Consider the following 18,053-nt stretch of genomic DNA (forward strand, 5'->3'; position numbering starts at 1 on the left):
CACACCAGGTCTGGCTGCTGCTGTCTGGGTTTGGGGCTGTTTGTCTTCTTCGAGCCCTAGAAAGCAATCTCCCAATCCCCTCCCCCTAGAAAGTGCTCTGGGCAGCCAGAGGGGGTGGTGTCACCTCACTTCCCTATCACGGAGGCCAGAGCTTTGGCTGCGCAAAGTAGGACGGGAAGGGTGCACGATGGCTTGTTCAGGGATGGATCCTGAAGGAAGAAGGGCTCAGGCCAACAGGGGAGGCCCAGAGTGTTACCCAGAATGCCTGGGTGTGGGGAGAGACCCGGTGGTTTCCACGGGGATGGCCTCATCAACTAACACTAGACAGGATGCTTTGAAAATTTAGAGGATATTTATTTTTCAGGAAGGTCCACCACAGCTGACAGGCACTACCCTCCTCCGCTCTAAGGGATTTCTCTTTTGTTTTTCGAGAAATGCCCTCTCTTCTTGGAAGTGCCTGTGGGAAGGCTGGGATGTGAAGAGAAACCATACACGACACTCCAGAGCCTTAAAAAAATAAAGCAACAAACAACCTCCTCCACACAAATACACACATACAAAATAAACAGATGTATAAAAGAGAGGCTATGCTCCTCCCGTCCTGGCTGAGGGGTGCTTTGGGAGAGTGGGGCTGGGTGGCTTCGCCCCCCTTCCCCTAGCCAGGATTATCCAGAGGCGAAATGGTATGGAAGTGCCCAACAGCCAAGAAGAAGGCCCTGGCTTCCGAGAGAGGTCAGGGGCAGGGCCTCTCCCTCTCCCTGGAGCTCAGGGGGGACAAGGTACAAAGGAACAAATAAATAAATAAATAAATAGAACCCAACATGCTCCCAGAGGCCTAAGGGCTTAGGCTGAGGCTCGGGGGGCCCCTGGGGCCTGTTTCCCTGAAAAGAGCAGATCCAGTGACAGGCAGAAAGAACAACAGGGAAAACACAAGTCCTAAAGCTGTACTCCACCTGGCCTCCAGAGCCTGCGTCCTTCATATCCCGGGAAGGGCCCAGCCCGGAAGTGAGCCTCAAACCAGCTCTGGAGGAACCAGGGGTGGACCGAGCCTGCCCTCTGGCCTGGCAGGTGCCCAGAGGCTGGGGGGACCTGCCCTCTCTCCCTGGCATTCTCTGAGGCCAGCAGAGCCCCACCCCCCGCTTGCCGTCTGGCCTTCACCCCGACCATCTCCGCAGGAGGGAACTGTGGATGTCTCCAGGTTGGGCTCTTCCCTGGAAGGATGGGGCGTGGCCCTCTCCTGCTCCTCTTCTTGACCCTCCTGACTTGCTGCATCCTGAGTCCGCTGGGAGAAGTCCTTGTGTGACTGTAAATAATCAGAATGGTCCATCCCGGTGTCCTCCTCTGCTCCATTTGGCCACGGATGTCCTCACTGTGCCCGGCCAGGGCTGCGCTCGAGGCTCCCTTCAGGCCAACAGGGAGAAGGCGTCAGACAGAAGCAAGAACGGAGAAGGGGGCAGGAGCTGCTGGAATGGACAGTTTGGGCAAGAGGCCAAACCAGACACACGAACAAGTTCAAGGGACTCGGGAGTCCCCGGGTCCCTCCTGGAGAAGCGTGGCCATCTTGGGGCCGGGGGGAGCACGGGGCAGGGGTGGGCTGGCCGCTCAGCTGGGCAGCAGCACGTGCTCCAGGAGGTAGGTGAGGGAGTCCCAGTGCTTCCAGAGGAGGAAGAGGACGAGGACCAGGAGGGCGGTGCTGGTGATGCGCAGGCGTGTCTTCATGAGGGGCGTGATGAAGCTGGCGATGGTGGACACGAACACCAGCAGCACGGCCATGAGCGCCAGGATCACGTTGATGAACTTGCCCAGCAGAGCCCGCGCGTTGGCGTTCTCCACACCCTCCAGCTGCACGACCTGCTGCTGCTGCTGCTGCAACTCCAGCTTGGTGACGCGGGTCAGGCAGGACTCCACGGCCTCCTGCGGGCGGGAGGGGCGCGTGGGAGCTCAGGGTGGGCTGAACCCTACCCGCCCCTCAGAGAAGGTGCCCGTGCACAGGGCGCCCCCTGCAAAGGCCAGGCGGAGGCGGGGGGGGCGGTACAGGCTGATCGGCTGCAGCTGGGGGCAGTGCTTTACGACATTTAGTGCTTTACGACATTTAGGGTGGTAGGAGACGGATGTGGTTGATTCGTGTGTGTGCGGGGAGGGGAGAGGGGACACACAGCTGGCCCAATCCCCTGGAGCTTCCTCTCCAGGCAGCCTGGAGCCCGCAGATCCCGATTATTCACTGGCAAGGCTGCCATCACAGAGCTGGGGGCATGGGCGGCCCTCGCCCGTCGGCTCGCACAAATCCAGCCTCGGGCCTGCCCGGCTCCTATCTCCACCCCGCACTGCCCTCTTCAGCCACGCGCCCATATGCGCCGCCAGTGGACCCGCCTGTGCCCATCACCCCCCACTTGGTAAAGCCCTCACCCTCCGGCCGCCGACAGCTCTCTCGGCACGTCTGGGGCCTCCCCGGGGCCAGTCTCTGGTCGTACCTGGATGTCCCGAGCCCTTTCGTAGGACTGGTAGGCCACCTTCTCCTCCATGCTGGCCAGCTCCTGCTTCAGGTTGGTCATTTCATTCTGGTGAAGCTCGGTCAGGTCATTGAGCTGTTCTTCCAGCCGCTCGTACCTGGCAGAGGGAGAAGGGGTGACTTCAGTCCTGGCCCCCTGACCTCCCTTCTCTCCCCAGGATCAATTTCGTTCCTCAAAACACGCAACGCGTTCAGTCCCCTTCCAATTTTAACAGCAACGACAACGAAAGCTACTCTTTATACGGTGCTGCTTCCAAGTAGGCATTGTGCCCAGGCTTTACCCACGTTATCTCCCAGGATCCTCACCCCCCCCCTCAACCCCACGAGACAAGCACTAGCATCATCCTATTTCACAGATGAGAAGCCTGGGACAGAGAGAGGTTAAGGAACCTGCCTAACGTCCCACAGCTCATGAACAGAGGACTCAGGGATTAAACGCCTTCGGCATGAGCCTGTAAGCCCTGGACTGAGATGCTCTCCTGGTCACCAGGGACACAGCGACACAGCGACACGATCCCTGCTCTGCAGGCACAAAGTATCAAAAGGTGACTCTCATGTGGGGGTAGTTAGTTTTCAGGCAGGGACCCCCCCTCAATTTTCTAACCCTTCTTCATATATATGAAGAAAAAGGAAAAGAGCTAATTAAGGAAAAGCTCGCCGAGAATCCCAGGGAGCAAGTGACAACCAAATGACACAGGAGGGGCACTGAGCAAGAGGGCGCGGAGCAGGTGGGGCGGGGAGGGGCCGGAGACTCCAGCTTCTGCCAAATGTTTAACCTGATGGTGCCAGAGGTTTACATAGTTTGACTTTAGAGGTTTGGACTCGTCAAACCTTCATGAACCCTAGGAGTAGGGATCTGTGTTATTGCCGCGGCACAGACCCGGAGAGCAGCTGTGGGGGCACTAAGTGCTTTGTTCAAGGTAAACAGGAAAGAGCAGAGCTGGGCTTTGAACCCAGGGAGCCTGGCTCGAGAGTCAGTGCCGTTAGTCCTTCCGGAGGAGAGGCCATGTAGCTGGCCGTGTCCCTGCCTCAGTTTCCCCCTTCTGTACACGGACCACATAACCATCAAGCAGGGATGTTCAGAGCTCCTGAGACAGGCAGAGCCTTCTCTCCATCGGCAGGTCAGGCCCCCTAACCCTATCTCCCAGCCGCTCTGACCAGTCTGGAGGAAGGCCTCCCGGGGCCTCTTCTGGCTCCTTCCGGCAGCCTCGGACCCTTCTATGTGCACCTCCACCTGCCTCTGCGAGCCGGAGTCTGAAAGCCGGCGCCCCGCCTCTCCGGCTGAGGCCCGGCCGGGCGGCGGCGGTGCGGGAGGGGTGGCGCCTACCTGTAGCGCTCCTCCTGCAGACACTGGGTCATGTAGGTGTAGTCCCTCTGCAACTGAGCCTTCAGGTCCTCCATCGAGTCCTCCAGGTGGGACTGTCCCTCCTTAATCTCCCGCAGCTCCTCCAGCAGAGCGTCCAGGCTTCCGGGGGCCCCGTACAGCGTGTTCGACTTGGGGCTCCCTAGCGCCCCCGCCGGCCCAGCCCCGGAGTTGCTGCCCGCCCCGGCCGAGCTGGCGCTGGCACTGGAGCACTCGTCATCGCTGCCGTACTTGGGGCTGGACACGAGGGTGGCGCTGCCGCTCAACGCCCGGGCCGCCTCCTCGGGGGGCCCGTCCTCCAGAGGGTCCTTCAGATGGGCGATGTTGTCGGCGCTGCCAAACTTGTTGCGGATGAGGCTGGCGAACTCCCGGGGCTTGGACACCACCGCGGTGTGGGTGGCCTGCGAGAGGCCCGAGAGGCTGCCCTTGACGCCCTCGACCACGCCGCCCCCGAAGCCACTGATGCCCGCACGCACGTTGGCGCCCACGTCCTTCAGGCCCTGCTGCATGTCCCGCAGCACGTCCTTGGGCTGCCGCGAGGGCCCGTTCTGCTCTATCTCCTTCAGGCGCCGGCGGTAGTGCTCCAGCTTCTTGTGCAGCTGGGCGATGGTCTGGGCCGACTTCTGGTTCTTCTTCTCGAACACCTGCTTGATGCGCGACACCTGCTGCTTGTCCGCATTGTTGGCCAGCTTCAGGTACTCGGCCACGTTGTCGTCCCGCGCCTCCTGCTCGATCTTGATCTGCTCGGTGATCTTCAGGATCTTCTGGTGCAGGTGGTCGATGGCAGCCTTGGTCCGCTGAGGGTCGGGGGCCCCGTCCGGCACGTCCAGGCTGACGGGACCGTCGGCATCACTGTGGCCGGGGCCGCCGGGGAGGCTCAGGGCCACAAGGTCTCCCTTGTCAACCTGGGGAAGGAGGCAAGAAAAGCAAGCGTCGGTAAATCGTGACACTGTGGGAGGATACCCTCCTATGTCCGTGGACACCTCTGGCCTTGGTTTCTCTGCCTGGGAGATGGATGCAGGAGGAATAGGAAGCTTCAGGGCAAGAGCCCCCAATAACCACAACCGTAGCAGTATTCCTTTACGGTGGCCATTTTGTGTAAAAGATTTTACTTCTGGGGCGCCTGGGTGGCTCAGTCTGTTAAGCGTCCGACTTCAGCTCGGGTCATGATCTCACGGTTCGTGAGTTCAAGCCCCACGTCGGGCTCTGTGCTGACAGCTCGGAGCCTGGAGCCTGCTTCGGGTTCTGTGTCTCCCTCTCTCTCTGCCCCTCCCCTGCTCATGCTCTGTCTCTCTCTGTCTCTCAAAAATAAATAAACGTTGAAAAAAAATTAAAAAAAAAAGTTTTTTTTCTAAGTAATGTCTATACCCAACGTGGGCCTCGAACTCCCAGCTCCGAGATCAAGAGTTACACCCTCCACTGACCGAGCCAGCCAAGTGCCCCTACCCATGGCCAGTTTTGAGGGGCTGTCCCAGCTGCGATCCACTTAATCCTCATAACATCCCTAAAATGCAGTCTAGGCAGATCTGCCCCTCCTTTGGCCCAGAGAGTTCAAGCAAGTTGCTCAGGGACACACAGCCACGAAAACACAGAACTTCCAGCCAGAGCTCTTCTTGCTCCGTCACATGGACCAAGTATGCCTGAGGAGAGTCACAAGACTGACTTCTCAGAGACAAGACAAGCTGTCCCTCTGGACTCCACCTCCCCCAAAGGCTCCTGCCTCAAACAGCCCTCTCCCCCAGAGCTGGCCAAAGCCTACACTTTGGCCCTACGTAGGCACAGGAAGCCTCCCCACCCGTCCCACCCCGGCTTTCCTAATGCAGTTCAGCAGGTCCCCTGCCTCTGTGGATACCCCTTCCAGCCCCTCCATCACCTTCCAGCTCTCCTGAGTCGTCAGCAACCTCTTCCGCTTCATGACGGCGGGAGCACCCGGCCCTGCCCGCTCTCCCAGACGCTCTCCCAGACGCGGGAGAGGAGCACAGCCCCACCCACCGTGCTGGCCAGGTCCTGAGGACTCAAGTCCCAGGAGCAAACCCTGGGGGCCAAGGGCAGCAGAGACCAGTCTGGGGGCCTGAAGGTACCAGGGCCTAGCTCAGGAGGGGGCAAATGTGCAGGACGGAGCAGACGGTCCCTTTCCAAGCAGCAGGCAGGCTTCCCAAGCGTATGAGGGTGGCACAAAGGAGAAGAGAAGCCGAGAAAGGTTGGGGGGTCGGGGTGAAAGGAAGGGAAGGTCCCAGGAGATAGGAAAGATGAGAAACCGCGGGGTCAGAAGAAAGCAGGCGGGTCTGGAGTCCTGCTCTCCCAGGGCCACTCCCCCCCCCACCCCAGCTGCTGGAGGACCTCTCTGTCCACAGCTGAGTCCCCTGTGTCTTATCGCCATGCAAGAACGGAAGCAGCAGGAAATGGCTCAACCCCATGTATTTTTACACACAGCACACCCCAGGACGGCCGGGTCAGATCCTTCGCTCTTCATGTGTGTGGGGCGGGATGAGGTACAGGTGGGGGAAGGGGTTATAAGCGCAAAGCAAGTGGCCCGCTTACCCACACCAGAACTGGAAGCAGCCTGTGCCAATTACAGGCAGAAGTCACTGGACCCGGTTTCTGCCGAGGTGCAAAGTTATTGGAAAACACTAGTGAAAACAACAGTCCTGCCAAAATCAGGAGCTGGGGAGGGGACGGGGGCGGGTGGCTCCTCTGTGGGCTTCCTCTGGGGCCTTTCCAGGTCACAGTTCTGCTGGGGATGCTGGGGACAATGCCGATCCCTTCTCCAATCTCTCCTAAAGTCGGGACTTGCCCCTTACATTGGCTTTGGGTCTCCCTTTGTGTCCCCTGGCCCTCCCTCCAGGGGCACATGTCTTCAGAACCCTGCCTCTGAATTTCTGAACTCGCGTACCAGAAGAGCCAATTCCACAGCCTCCCTTAAGTGATCTGTCCCAAGGTCTGTCACGCCAGTGCGACTTAAAACCCCGTCCTGCAGTTAAACCCCTTCTTCCTGTGCTATGTCCTGCAGTGATGAAACCTGTCTCTCCCTGACCCTCAGTATCCCCACCTGAGAAGGGGGATAATGCTATCTACTCTCAGGTCTCTGTGAGGGTTGCACAAGATGATGCCTAGCAAGCACTTAGCCCAGTGTGGGGCATACAGAAGGCACTCATAAATGCTGTCTGGATCCAGGCAGCACAATTCAGGGGGGCAGGGGAATGCAGTTTCATTAAGAAATTACACCAACCAGGGGCACCTGGGTGGCGCAGTTAAGCCTCCGACTTTGCTTGGGTCATGATCTCACAGTTTGGGAGTTCGAGCCCCACGTCGGGTCTGTGCTGACAGCTCGGAGCCCGGAGTCTGCTTCGGATTTTGTGTCTCCCTCTTTCTCTGACCATCCCCAGCTCACGCTCTGTCTCTCGGTCTCTCTCTCTCAAAAGTAAATAAACATTAAAACAAAACAAAACAAAAACAGTGTAGACCGAGGGTCCAAGATTGAAAATTCATTCATAAAAAAAAAGAGATTATCCCTACCAGTGCACTCAATATTGATACTATAGCATAAATATTGAACTACAAAAAATTAAATTCTCTAGGAACACGATTTTTAAGATTAAGCAATCTGGTCCTCTTCTAAGGCTGCTGTGCTTCCAAAGAGGCTCAATTCTCTTTCTCCCTCTTTGGGGGAGAAAAAAACATCCGGAAGGTGAGTTTTGGGTCTGAAACATGGCTTGATGCTCGGCCCTCGGCGGTGCTCGGCTGTCTCTATGATGAGCAGAGAACCTGCCGCAAGGACTAGGAGGGGTATGCGAGCAGCTAATGAGACAGGGAAGCCGTGAAAAGTAGAAGTGCTTTGGGACTCCGAGGGACTATAAAATAGCAACTCTCCCCCTACCTTGGCTTTACTCCGGCAGCTTAGTGTCTCTCCTCCCTTGATTTAGAGTCTGTCTAGCTTACAGATGGAAAAGCCGAGTGGAAGCTGGCTGCGAAATCCCCGGGAACGAGAGAACAGACATTCCTGGGAAAACAAGCTGGGGCCTCACGGTGGGCTGGAGTGGCCTGGGGCTGGGCTCCTGGCCCCCTCACCTGCCCCTCTTTCCTGCCCTGGGGCCCAGACTCGAGCCCGGGGGTCCCTCAGCAGGACACCAGCTCCTTGCTGCCCCTCCACTGGCATCTGTCACACCTGGACCCCGCTGGGCGCCTCCAGTCACAGAACACCCCCACCCTGTCCTCCTCCCCCACGGAGGAAGGTGGGGGGTTCTTCATGCCTCCCACCCCAGGACACCCCCCCTCTCCCCATAGCACCAGTGGCCCTTCAGGACTGAACCACGACAGAGTGGCTAAAGGAAAGAATGCCAAGGAGGTGGCAGGCAGAGGCACCAAGAAGGAGAATACTTTAACAAAGGAAGGAGAGTTCAAGCATAAGATGACAAAACTATGAAGGATGGAAAAAGCAGAAGAGGGGAAAGAGATCTGGAAAAAAAAAAAAAGCACACACACACAATAACAAACAAAAAAAAAACACAAGGAAAAGCAATGAGCCTGTGGCATTATTTACGATAGCCAAGATGTGGAAGCTGGCCCAATGTCCGTCCATAGACGAATGGATACAGAAGAGGCAGAGGACGTGCGTAGGGGAATAGTACTCAGCCATAAAAAAGAGTGAAATCTTGCCATTTGCAACTACGGGGATGGAACTAGAGAGTATAAAGCCAGGTGAAACAAGTCAGAGAAAGATAAACACCGCATGATTTCACTCATACGTGAAATTTAAGAAACAAAACAAACAAAGCAAAAAAGAGACAAAAAACACAGACTCCTAAATACAAAGAACAAGCTGGTAGTTGTCAGAGGGGAGGTGGGGGATGGGTGGAACAGGTGAAGGGGATTAAGGGGACACTTATCGTGGGGTGCCTGGGTGGCTCGGTCAGGTAAGAGCCCGACTCTGGATTTCAGCTCAGGTCATGATCTCGCAGTTCATGGGATCGAGCCCCATGTGCTGACAGCGCGGAGCCTGCTTGGGATTCTCTCTCTCCCTCTGCCCCTCCCCTCCTCGCATACATTTTCTCTCCCTCTCTAAAAATAAACAAATAAACTTTAAAAAAAGAGTATGCTTATGATGAGCACTGTATCATGCATAGAATTGTTGAATCATTACCCTGTACACCTGAAACTAACATAACACTGTGTGTTAATTATACTTCTATTAAAAAAAAAAAACAACAGCACGGAGACAGGACAGAGAGCCCATGCAATGCAATGGAAAGAGCACCAAATTTGGAGTCAGACACCAATTTAGAACCCTAGCTCTGTCCCTCACTGGCCACGTGCCCTTGGGTATGTCATTAACTTTACTCTATTTTCTCACCCGGAAACGGGAGGGGATTTGACCTACCCCCAAAGGGTTGTCAGGAGAATGAAATAAAACACTAAGTGAAGGCAACAATCGGTACAATCTCAGGGCATACAGCAGGTGCTCAAAAACAAAATTAAGTGACACTTCATATTCACTAGTGTGGCTATAATTTTTAAAAGGAAAATAACAGGGGGTGCCTGGGTGGCTCAGTCGGTTGAGCGTCCGACTTCGGCTCAGGTCACGATCTCACAGCTCGTGAGTTCGAGCCCCGCGTCTGGCTCTGTGCCGACAGCTCGGAGCCTGGAACCTGGAGCCTGCAGCCTGCTTCCAGTTCTGTGTCTTCCTCTCTGCCCCTCCTCCACTCATGCTCTGTCTCAAAAATAAAATAAAAACATTTAAAAAAAATTATAAAAGGAAAATAACAAGTGTTGGCAAGGATGTAGAAAAACTACCACAGGTATTCATACCTTGCTGGTGGGAATGTAAAGGGGAAGTCCCTGTGGAAAACAGTTTGGGGGGGGGTCCCTTAGTTTGGGGGATTTGCCGTAGAATTGCCACATGATCTCACAATTCCACTCCTGGGTATATAGCCAAAGGAATTAAAAACGGGTATTCAGGCACCTGGGTGGCTCAGTCGGTTAAGTGTCCGACTTTGGCTCAAGTCATATCTCACAGTTCATGGGTTCGGGCCCTGCATCGGGCTCTGTGCTGACATCTCAGAGCCTGGAGCCTGCTTCGGATTCTGTGTCTCCCTCTCTCTCTGCCCCTCCCCCACTCACGCTCTGTCTCCCTCTCAAAAACAAACATTTAGAGAAAAAAAATTTTTGAATGGGTGTTCAAACAAGTACGTGTACACATGTATTCATAACAGCACTTTTCACAATAGCCAAAGGGTGGACACAACTCATTTGTCCATCAACCAAAGAATGGGTAAACTAAGTTGGTACATCCATACAGTGGAACATCATTGGGCCATAAAAGGAATGAAGTCCCACCGATACACACGACAACGTGGATGAACTTTGAGAACATCACGCAAAGCAAAAGAAGCCAGATGCAAAAGGTCACGTGCTGAAGGATTCCTTTTATATGAAACGTCCAGAAAGGTTAAAGCCATAGAGACAGAAGGCAGATTAGCGGTGGCCAGGGGCTGGGGGGCAGGGGAGGAGTGGGGAGTGGGGAGTGGCTGCTTAATGGGTCTGGGTTTCTTTTGGGGGTGATGGCAATCTTCTGGAGCCAGACAGAGTGGTGATTACAAAAAGCTGGATGTAGAAGGCCAGGGGTCCTCCCACCTGCTGGTTCCGGCCACCGCTCCAACCAATGTCCTATTACAGGGTTGGTCTGTGGGAGGGTCTCCTGGTCCTTCAAATCACTGTCTCATTTTCAACAGAGCCAGAGCTCTTTCTAACTCACTCCCAATCCCGTGTCCTGAGGCCGGGTACAGATCACTCAACCCCCGGTCAGTGGTGGGTGAAAACTCCCTGGGTCTCCCAGCTGGAGCACGGCAGCGAGTGGGCAACAGAGGCACCATTGCTCCTCTCTCCAAATTGTCACAGAGTTTCACTTGGCCCAGGCCACTCAGCCCTCTGTCCGTGCCCAGCAGCCAGCACCACACCTGGAGCTGCGGCCCCAGCATCATGGCCTTCCCACTCCACTCTCCTAGGTACCTGACCCCAAGATTGATCCCCGTGCGTGGGCCAGGCAAGTTCTTACAAGGAGAATGGTGGAGGGAGGGCCATGCTTCCTTCATGATGCCCTTCCATGCCGGGCAACCAGGGAGGCCATGTCATGCTCTCCGCTCATGGTACCTACCAGCCGGGGCTGAGGTCACAGACCTTGTTCTAAACAGTGACTGAGGTCCAAGAAGTCCTGGTGAATGTTCTGGAAGAGCCAGAGATGGGACGTTGTCTTAAGTGTCCAGGGTCCAACTTTCCCACTTCCCCTCCCTGCTTCCTGCACCCAGAAGCACCCCCTCCACATGGGCTCGCAGAGCCGTGGACTCCCTTCCCTGTCCCCATCCGGCAATTCCGCATGAAGCCGGATTAGGCATGCTGCCAGATTACAGGAGCCCTGGCTCCTGGGGGCCTCCCAGGGCTCCCACCTCCTCCCAGGCCTGAGCTCATGTCCTCTGTTAACCCGGGGCCCTGCCATGGGGGCAATGGCTCCCCGTCTTGCACACCAGCCCAGCCGCCCAGATCCCTGAGGCCGGGAGCACACAGTATACTCTGTAGGGACAGAAAGCATCCAGGCTTTCGTGAAGCTCTGTGCAGGGAGGAGAAGGTACTGGCTGCTGTGAAATGTGGAGCGTGGTGCTATTTCTCGGCAATGGAATAAATTCCACCTGTGCTCCCAGGTTCCCACAAGACTGCAGAGGGCTCCCAGCCTGACGCCCCTCCCCAGGGGACAAGCAGCCCCTTCCTGAACTTACAAAGTACTCCTGTTAGGGTCCCCAGGGCAGGCTGACACAGAAGATGAGGACTTCCTGTCCTAGGTCTCTGCTCAGGAAAGCCAACACGAAGGTCACTCTTAGACAGACAGATACACACACACGGAGAGGGGAGGGGAGGAAACAAAGAGTTTTGGAGCTTCTTTGCTTCCCTTTGGGAGAGCAGGGCAGTCCCTGTCATCCTGGGACAGGTGGCCTTCAGGCTCCCTCCCAGGGCGGGGAACAGGAGGGTCTGGGGTCTGGCCAAGCAGGTTGAGATCCACATGGGATGTTGCTCTTGAGCAGGGCCTGGGCTTCCAGCGACTAAGAGCCCAGAAGGCCAAGTGTGATGGAGGCTGTTGGGCCCGCGTGACTCAGCAGAGGTGCTTCTATCTGCTGACTTCTGGCCCCGTGACTCTGATTTGAGCACCCCTCTTGGGATAGAGAACACTCAGATTCACTTTTTCTAATCATCCCCAGAGGGAAAGGCCAGGGCCAGGATGGAAAGGAACATTCATGGCCAGCTAAAATCCTTCTGCCTAAAGAGGCCATTTGACCTTGCGGGGAAGCTGGGAGGAAGGGACCTGAAGTCTCCCACACCAACTAGATATTCCAGCCAGAGCCGGAAAAATGACCCGAAGCCCCGGTCCTGGAGGCAGGGGCTGCCCCCATTCTTCTAGATCAGCAGGCACAGCCTGCCGGGCTGCTGGCTCTTTCTCTTCCTGGTGAGGAGGTGGGGGCAATTTGCGGTTTCTTGTTTGGTCCCAGCTCTGGACACCCCATCACAGCTGACCCATGCCCTCCCACCCCCACGTGGGAAAGGCGCAGGGGAGGGGAGAAGGGGAAGGTACCAGCCCACCCAGCGGTTCCTCCGGTGCCAGGGAGCCTAAGCGGCTTTTCTCCGGAGGGCAGGGAGGCAAATGCTTAGGCACTTAATGGAGTACACGTGGGGCAGTATGTATACCCGGGTCTGTTCACGGGGGTCCAGTGGGGTGAAAAACTCCTGCAGCAAGGCCCCAGCCCCTACAAGGGGGATTCGAGAGGTAGGAGCCCCAGGGCCCTGGCTCCTCCCTGCAGCACCCCATCCCTTGTGGCAAGGCATAGGCCCTCAGCAGCCTTACAGAGAGTCCCATGCTGCCACCTGGGATTTCAGAGTGCAGGGCACAGACACCTGAGGAATGCACTCGCTCGCCCTTTCAGACAGCACCTGCGATCTCCAGGCAGATGGGCACCGGGTGGAGGCTTCCATCAGCCTCTGCCTGCAGCCAGCAGGTACCCACCCCTTCCCAGACTCGGGCCTCAGGGCTACCCGCTCCTCTCTCTCCCCCAGCCCTCAGCTTCCTGTCCCTGCTGACAGGCCCACCCATAGGTTCTGGCCCAGTCTACACCTTCCGCTCAGCTACCACATTCCCTGCCCTGCTCAGAACGATGCCCTTTTCCACACGAATGTCCTGCACACTCTGCCTCCTCACCCCCACAGGCTCCTGCCTCGGGGCCTCCTCCGTTCTCCACCCTGCAAATTCTCCAAAAGCTCCAGGCGCCCAAGCACTTGGTTCCTTCTGGACTCCCCACTGTCCACCTGGGGTCAGTGCTCACGGGACCCTCACACCCCGCTCTCCCTGTCCAAGTCTTTCTGTAGACAGAAGCGACCACATCCAGGCACACCCCTTCCACTTAATTGCACGCCAGCTCCTCTGGCCCCAAGAAGAGTGACGTACGGCCTACTGGTTTCTAGAGGCTTCTGAGCCAGGGTTCACCTGTGCTTCTGCATAAGACTCCTGCCCCCGCCCCCACCCCCACCCCAGGGGCCCTCCGGGCACTCCTCAGCCTAGACCTGAAGGCCTGGTGTTCGCCCCCTCCACCCTCCCACGGAGTTCTCTGTAATGGAGAGGGGGCTACACCTTGAGAGACCAGAGGGTGAGCCCAGGCCGCCTGGCAAGCAGCACAAATGGCTTTCTCCCATCCCCGCCCAGTAACCTTCTCCCCGTCCACCCACCAGGGGCCTCACCTGTGCGGGTCCCGTTTCCCGAAGCCGTGCCGGTGACGGGGCGCCAGAGGCTTTGAGGCTCCAGCTCTCCAGGGGCTGGGCCAGGCCCCCGGGGTCGCAGTCCCTGGGCAGCACGGGGCTTGCCAAGGGAAGCCGGGGTCTGCGAGCAGGTGTGCCCAAGCTCCCAGGCTCTGCAGCTGCCATCTCCAGCCTGAGGCCCAGCCTGGGGATTAGGGACGGATTGCTCTGGGAGATTTCCCCTGCCCTGGGGCTCACAGGCTGCTCCTTCCCATCTGGGAGGAGACAGGCAGGATCACTGAGCGGGGAGACCCAGCCCTAAAGAGGTGCCCCCGCCACCACCACTCTGCCCAGCCCCCAGCTCAGCTGTCGCCACCATGAGTTCAGCGTGCATGAGGACACCCAGGTGTGACAGGCAGCACCTCCAGCCCCCGTGGGGGGTGCAGCACATGGAGACATGTGTACCTGCATCACTCATCCACCTAGTGCAAGCCCGGAAATGCCTCCCACCATCAGAAGCCCCCCTGACAAACAGAGGCACAGTCCACTGGCTCCCTTCTTCACCTCCTAAAGGAAGTAGGGCTCCTGGCCAGGATGAAAAGGAGGTCTCTGGAGCCTGGAGGGGACTTCTTGTTGGATCCTAACACAGCCAGCTCAGCCTGGAGTACCCTACCTCTCTCCCTTCTGCCCCGCTAAAGCCTCCATCACTCCCAAGCCATGCTCCCTAGCCAAGAACTCCCTGGAGGGATCAGAATTCAGCCAGCATCACCTGGGGGACCCCCGCAGCTCTGAGATATTCTTCCAGAAATCCACTCTCTGCTCAGACACCAATACAGCTCCTTCTCCGCTGGCTTCTGCTGCCTATTCCCCGCTCTCCTCCATGCCCCATCCCCCCCCCCACTGCCTCCCCCCAGCATGGCCCAGGCATAAACACCCGGGATCAAACACAGATGGCAAACTCACAGCAGTCCTTTCCTCCTTGGACTTCATCTGGACAGTTCTAGCAGGAAATCCTGTGAGTGGCCAGCAGAGGGGGCCAGAGGGCCACAATTGAGGCGAGCAAGCTCTGAGCAGGGGTACAGGAGGGCCAGCAGAGTTGAGGGCCCAGCTCAGTCTCTCAGGGAGGCTTCCGAGGCAGAATCACCAAAGACACGGCTCCTGCACCTACGTGAGCCAGGCGAAGGACTCGGGTTTTAAATACTCAGGGTCCACACGTGGTAGGGTGGTCCCAAGAAGGTGCGAAGAGATAAGAAGGTCCCAGCCGTATCTGTGGGGCCCAATGCCAGGGCGTGCAGCCAAAACCAAGAGTAGGAGTCCCCACACCCTGGGCTTGGGGAAACCTTACAAACATTAATGGTGGCCGATGACTTGGGGTTTGTGAGGACAGGAACCTAGCAAAAGCACATCAACAGGTCCCGATTTCTGGGGGCCAGCTCAGCCATGTGCAGCCCGGGACATGAGGGTCAGAGACTACTTCCAGCACCTCCCAACATTTGTTCCTCTCGCACAGTGGTTATGCGCAAACAGGTCTTCGGTCTTACTTCCCCGAGGAAGGCAGGAATCACATCTTAAACACGTCCGAGCCCTTCGCTGGGCCTAGCATGAGAATGACCCTCCCTGGGCTTTCAGAATGATTGAATGACCTATCTCACGGGGCTGTAACAGTCTGTCTATTGCAGCTTTGTCCTAGGCATCCAAACCACAGCCTGGTCTTCTCATACTAAGACACCCCTCCTCTTCCAGAACTAATGACAAGCCTGTAAAATAATATCTAAGACAAAGTATATTGGGACCAAAATTTTTAAAAGCGTGTTTTTGCACTCATTCTTAACGCAGCCTAGATGATAACATTTTGGTTACTTTATTTATTTTTTTTTTTAATTTTTTTTTTAACGTTTATTTATTTTTGAGACAGAGAGAGACAGAGCATGAACGGGGGAGGGGCAGAGAGAGAGAGGGAGACACAGAATCGGAAGAGGCTCCAGGCTCTGAGCCATCAGCCCAGAGCCCGATGCGGGGCTCAAACTCACGGACCGCAAGATGGTGACCTGAGCTGAAGTCGGATGCTTAACCGACTGAGCCACCCAGGCGCCTCCATTTTGGTTACTTTAAAATGATCATCCAAAGACTTTTTTTTTTTCCTTTTTAATGTTTTTCAATGTTTATTTTTGAGAGAGGGAGAGAGAGAGAGACAGAGTGTGAGTTGGGGAGGGGCAGAGAGAGGGAGACACAGAATCCGAAGCAGGCTCTAGGGTCTGAGTTGTCAGCACAGAGTTTGACGTGGGGGCTCCAACCCACAGACCATGAGATCATGACCTGAGCCGAAGTCAGATGCTTAACTAACTGAGCCACCCAGGCACCCCAGACTTTACCTTTTTCTAAATCCACGGCAGCTCTTACTGATTTTTTCCTCCCGTATTTCTCATTGTAAAAGTTTCTGGGTTTTTAGAAATATTTTTCTAATGTTGATTTATTTTTGAGAGAGAGCAAGAGTGGGGGAGGGGCAGAGGGAGAGGGAGCGAGAGTCCCAAGCAGGCTCTGATTGTCAGCACGCAGCCTGTCGCAGGGCTCCAACTCATGAACTGTGAGATCATGGCTTGAGCCAAAAGCAAGAGTCAGATGCTCAACCGAGTGAGCTATCCAGGCATCCCTAAAGATTTTATTTTTATTTTTTTTTATTTTTTTTTTTTTTTAAATTTTTTTTTTCAACGTTTATTTATTTTTGGGACAGAGAGAGACAGAGCATGAACGGGCGAGGGGCAGAGAGAGAGGGAGACACAGAATCGGAAACAGGCTCCAGGCTCTGAGCCATCAGCCCAGAGCCCGACGCGGGGCTCGAACTCCCGGACCGCGAGATCGTGACCTGGCTGAAGTCGGACGCTTAACCGACTGCGCCACCCAGGCGCCCCAAGATTTTATTTTTAAATAATCTCTACACCCAGCGTGAGACTTGAACTCACCACCCCAAGATCAAGAGCCATACGCTCTACTGACTGGGACAGCCAGGTGTCCCTGCAAGTGTTTTGAACTACTTAAGAAATTTTACTTGGAACACATCCACAACAAATCAAACAAGCCCTAAGTATATACACATATTCTTAATGTTTTCTTTTTCGAGAGAGGGTAAGCGGGGCAGGGGCAGAGAGTGAGGGGGACAGAGGATCCGAAGCGGACCCTGCGCTGACAGGCTGACAGTAGACAGCCCGCTGTGGGGCTCGAATTCACGAACCGTGAGATTATGACCTGAGCTGGAGTTAGAGCCTCAACCGACGGAGCCACGCAGGTGCCCCCCCCAAAAGGCGGTCATTTTAAAGCCCTTATTTTTTAAAACGTGTCAAGTCAAATTCAGCATAATATATAGAAGTACTTCAAGAAATGTTGGTGGAATAAATGAAACAAACAAACAGACCTCTCTCCCCCACTTCCCTCCTTTCTAGGCTCCACCAAACTAAGATGGGTAACCTTTCCTTTCAAGCAGAACAGAAGGTGGCAGTGCCAGCAGGAGACCAGAGGTGGGGAGAGCCCTGGGGCTCTCTCCTGAGCTCTCTCCCTCCCTGGACTTCCTGATCACGAAGGCTCAGAAGCACCAGAAAGAGGTTCCTGCAAGAGCACACTGAACCACCAAGATAACCTTGAGGAGAGCCCCCAGGACACAGGCAGCCGGGGGTCTCCCCGATGGGAGGGTTCAGCTCCTCTCCTCCAGGGACAACCACCCATCAGCACAATAACTAAACAGCAGGAAAAAGAGGGGAGGAGCTAGGGGTGAACCAGTAGTCTGCTAAGAGAAAAGGAACAAACAGGAACAAGGGGGAGGTGTGCCAGGCAGGCCAGGGGGGGAGAGAGATCCCTTTCCCTCCAGAGTCTGCTCTTGTCTTTACGTGCATGAAATGTTCCCAGACCTGCCAAGGCCACGGAGCTTCCTGTCCTGCGGGTGGGAAGCAGGGAGCCCAAGGCGCCGTGACTTGGGGTGGGGAAAGGTTATGTGAGCCCTGGATTTGGGTCTCAGTTCCACAGTTGCTCTGGGACCTCAAGCTCCCACACGCCCTGAGGCTCAGTGTCCCCAAGTGCAATGGGAGGGGGGAGTGGAGGGCGGCGGGAGGGGGGGGTGGGGCTGAAAAGCCCTGGCTGAAGGGGGATGTACCACAGGAAGACTCACCTAGGCCAGGCTCTGTGGGGGAGGGCTACCCCTCTCAGTGGCACGGCAGAGGGCCTGCGGTCAGCGGCCTGCCACAGACCCGCACCCTGCCACTCGCTGGCCTCGGCAGGCCCTGCGTGTGCTCCGTCACAGCTGCAGGAGGAGGCACCAGGGCCTACAAAGCAGCAGCCTGGAGGAAGAGGCCTTAAGGAATCAGACCCGTGGCCTCAGGAGGTAGGAGGGGAAGGTGAGAGACTCTTCGTAGCCGAGCCTCAGTT

The 18,053-nt window shown here is 56.2% G+C and overlaps 1 protein-coding gene across 5 annotated transcripts in view; it reads right to left on the reverse strand.

The window, feature by feature from the left end:
- Positions 1–330: 330 nt before the first annotated feature.
- Positions 331–18,053, reverse strand: part of TMCC2 (transmembrane and coiled-coil domain family 2) — a 40,481-nt gene continuing 22,758 nt past the window's right edge. For 3 of the 5 annotated variants that reach the window (XM_047076623.1, XM_047076624.1, XM_047076625.1), the window contains 3 exons: positions 3,837–4,777; positions 2,472–2,607; positions 331–1,914 (listed from right to left, as the gene is read on the reverse strand). In XM_047076623.1, coding sequence (XP_046932579.1) covers positions 1,603–1,914; positions 2,472–2,607; positions 3,837–4,777 — 1,389 coding nt within the window. In that variant the 3' untranslated portion in view covers positions 331–1,602. Of the gene's footprint in view, positions 1,915–2,471; positions 2,608–3,836; positions 4,778–5,745; positions 6,127–14,603; positions 14,814–18,053 lie in introns of those variants that run through there. The other 2 variants (XM_047076627.1, XM_047076626.1) reach the window with 2 other exon arrangements.

This window comes from Lynx rufus, unplaced genomic scaffold (assembly GCF_022079265.1).
Source record: "Lynx rufus isolate CCGP_SWC_20201006 ecotype Redwood Valley unplaced genomic scaffold, mLynRuf1.p SCAF_15, whole genome shotgun sequence".
Classification (NCBI taxonomy): domain Eukaryota; kingdom Metazoa; phylum Chordata; class Mammalia; order Carnivora; family Felidae; genus Lynx; species Lynx rufus.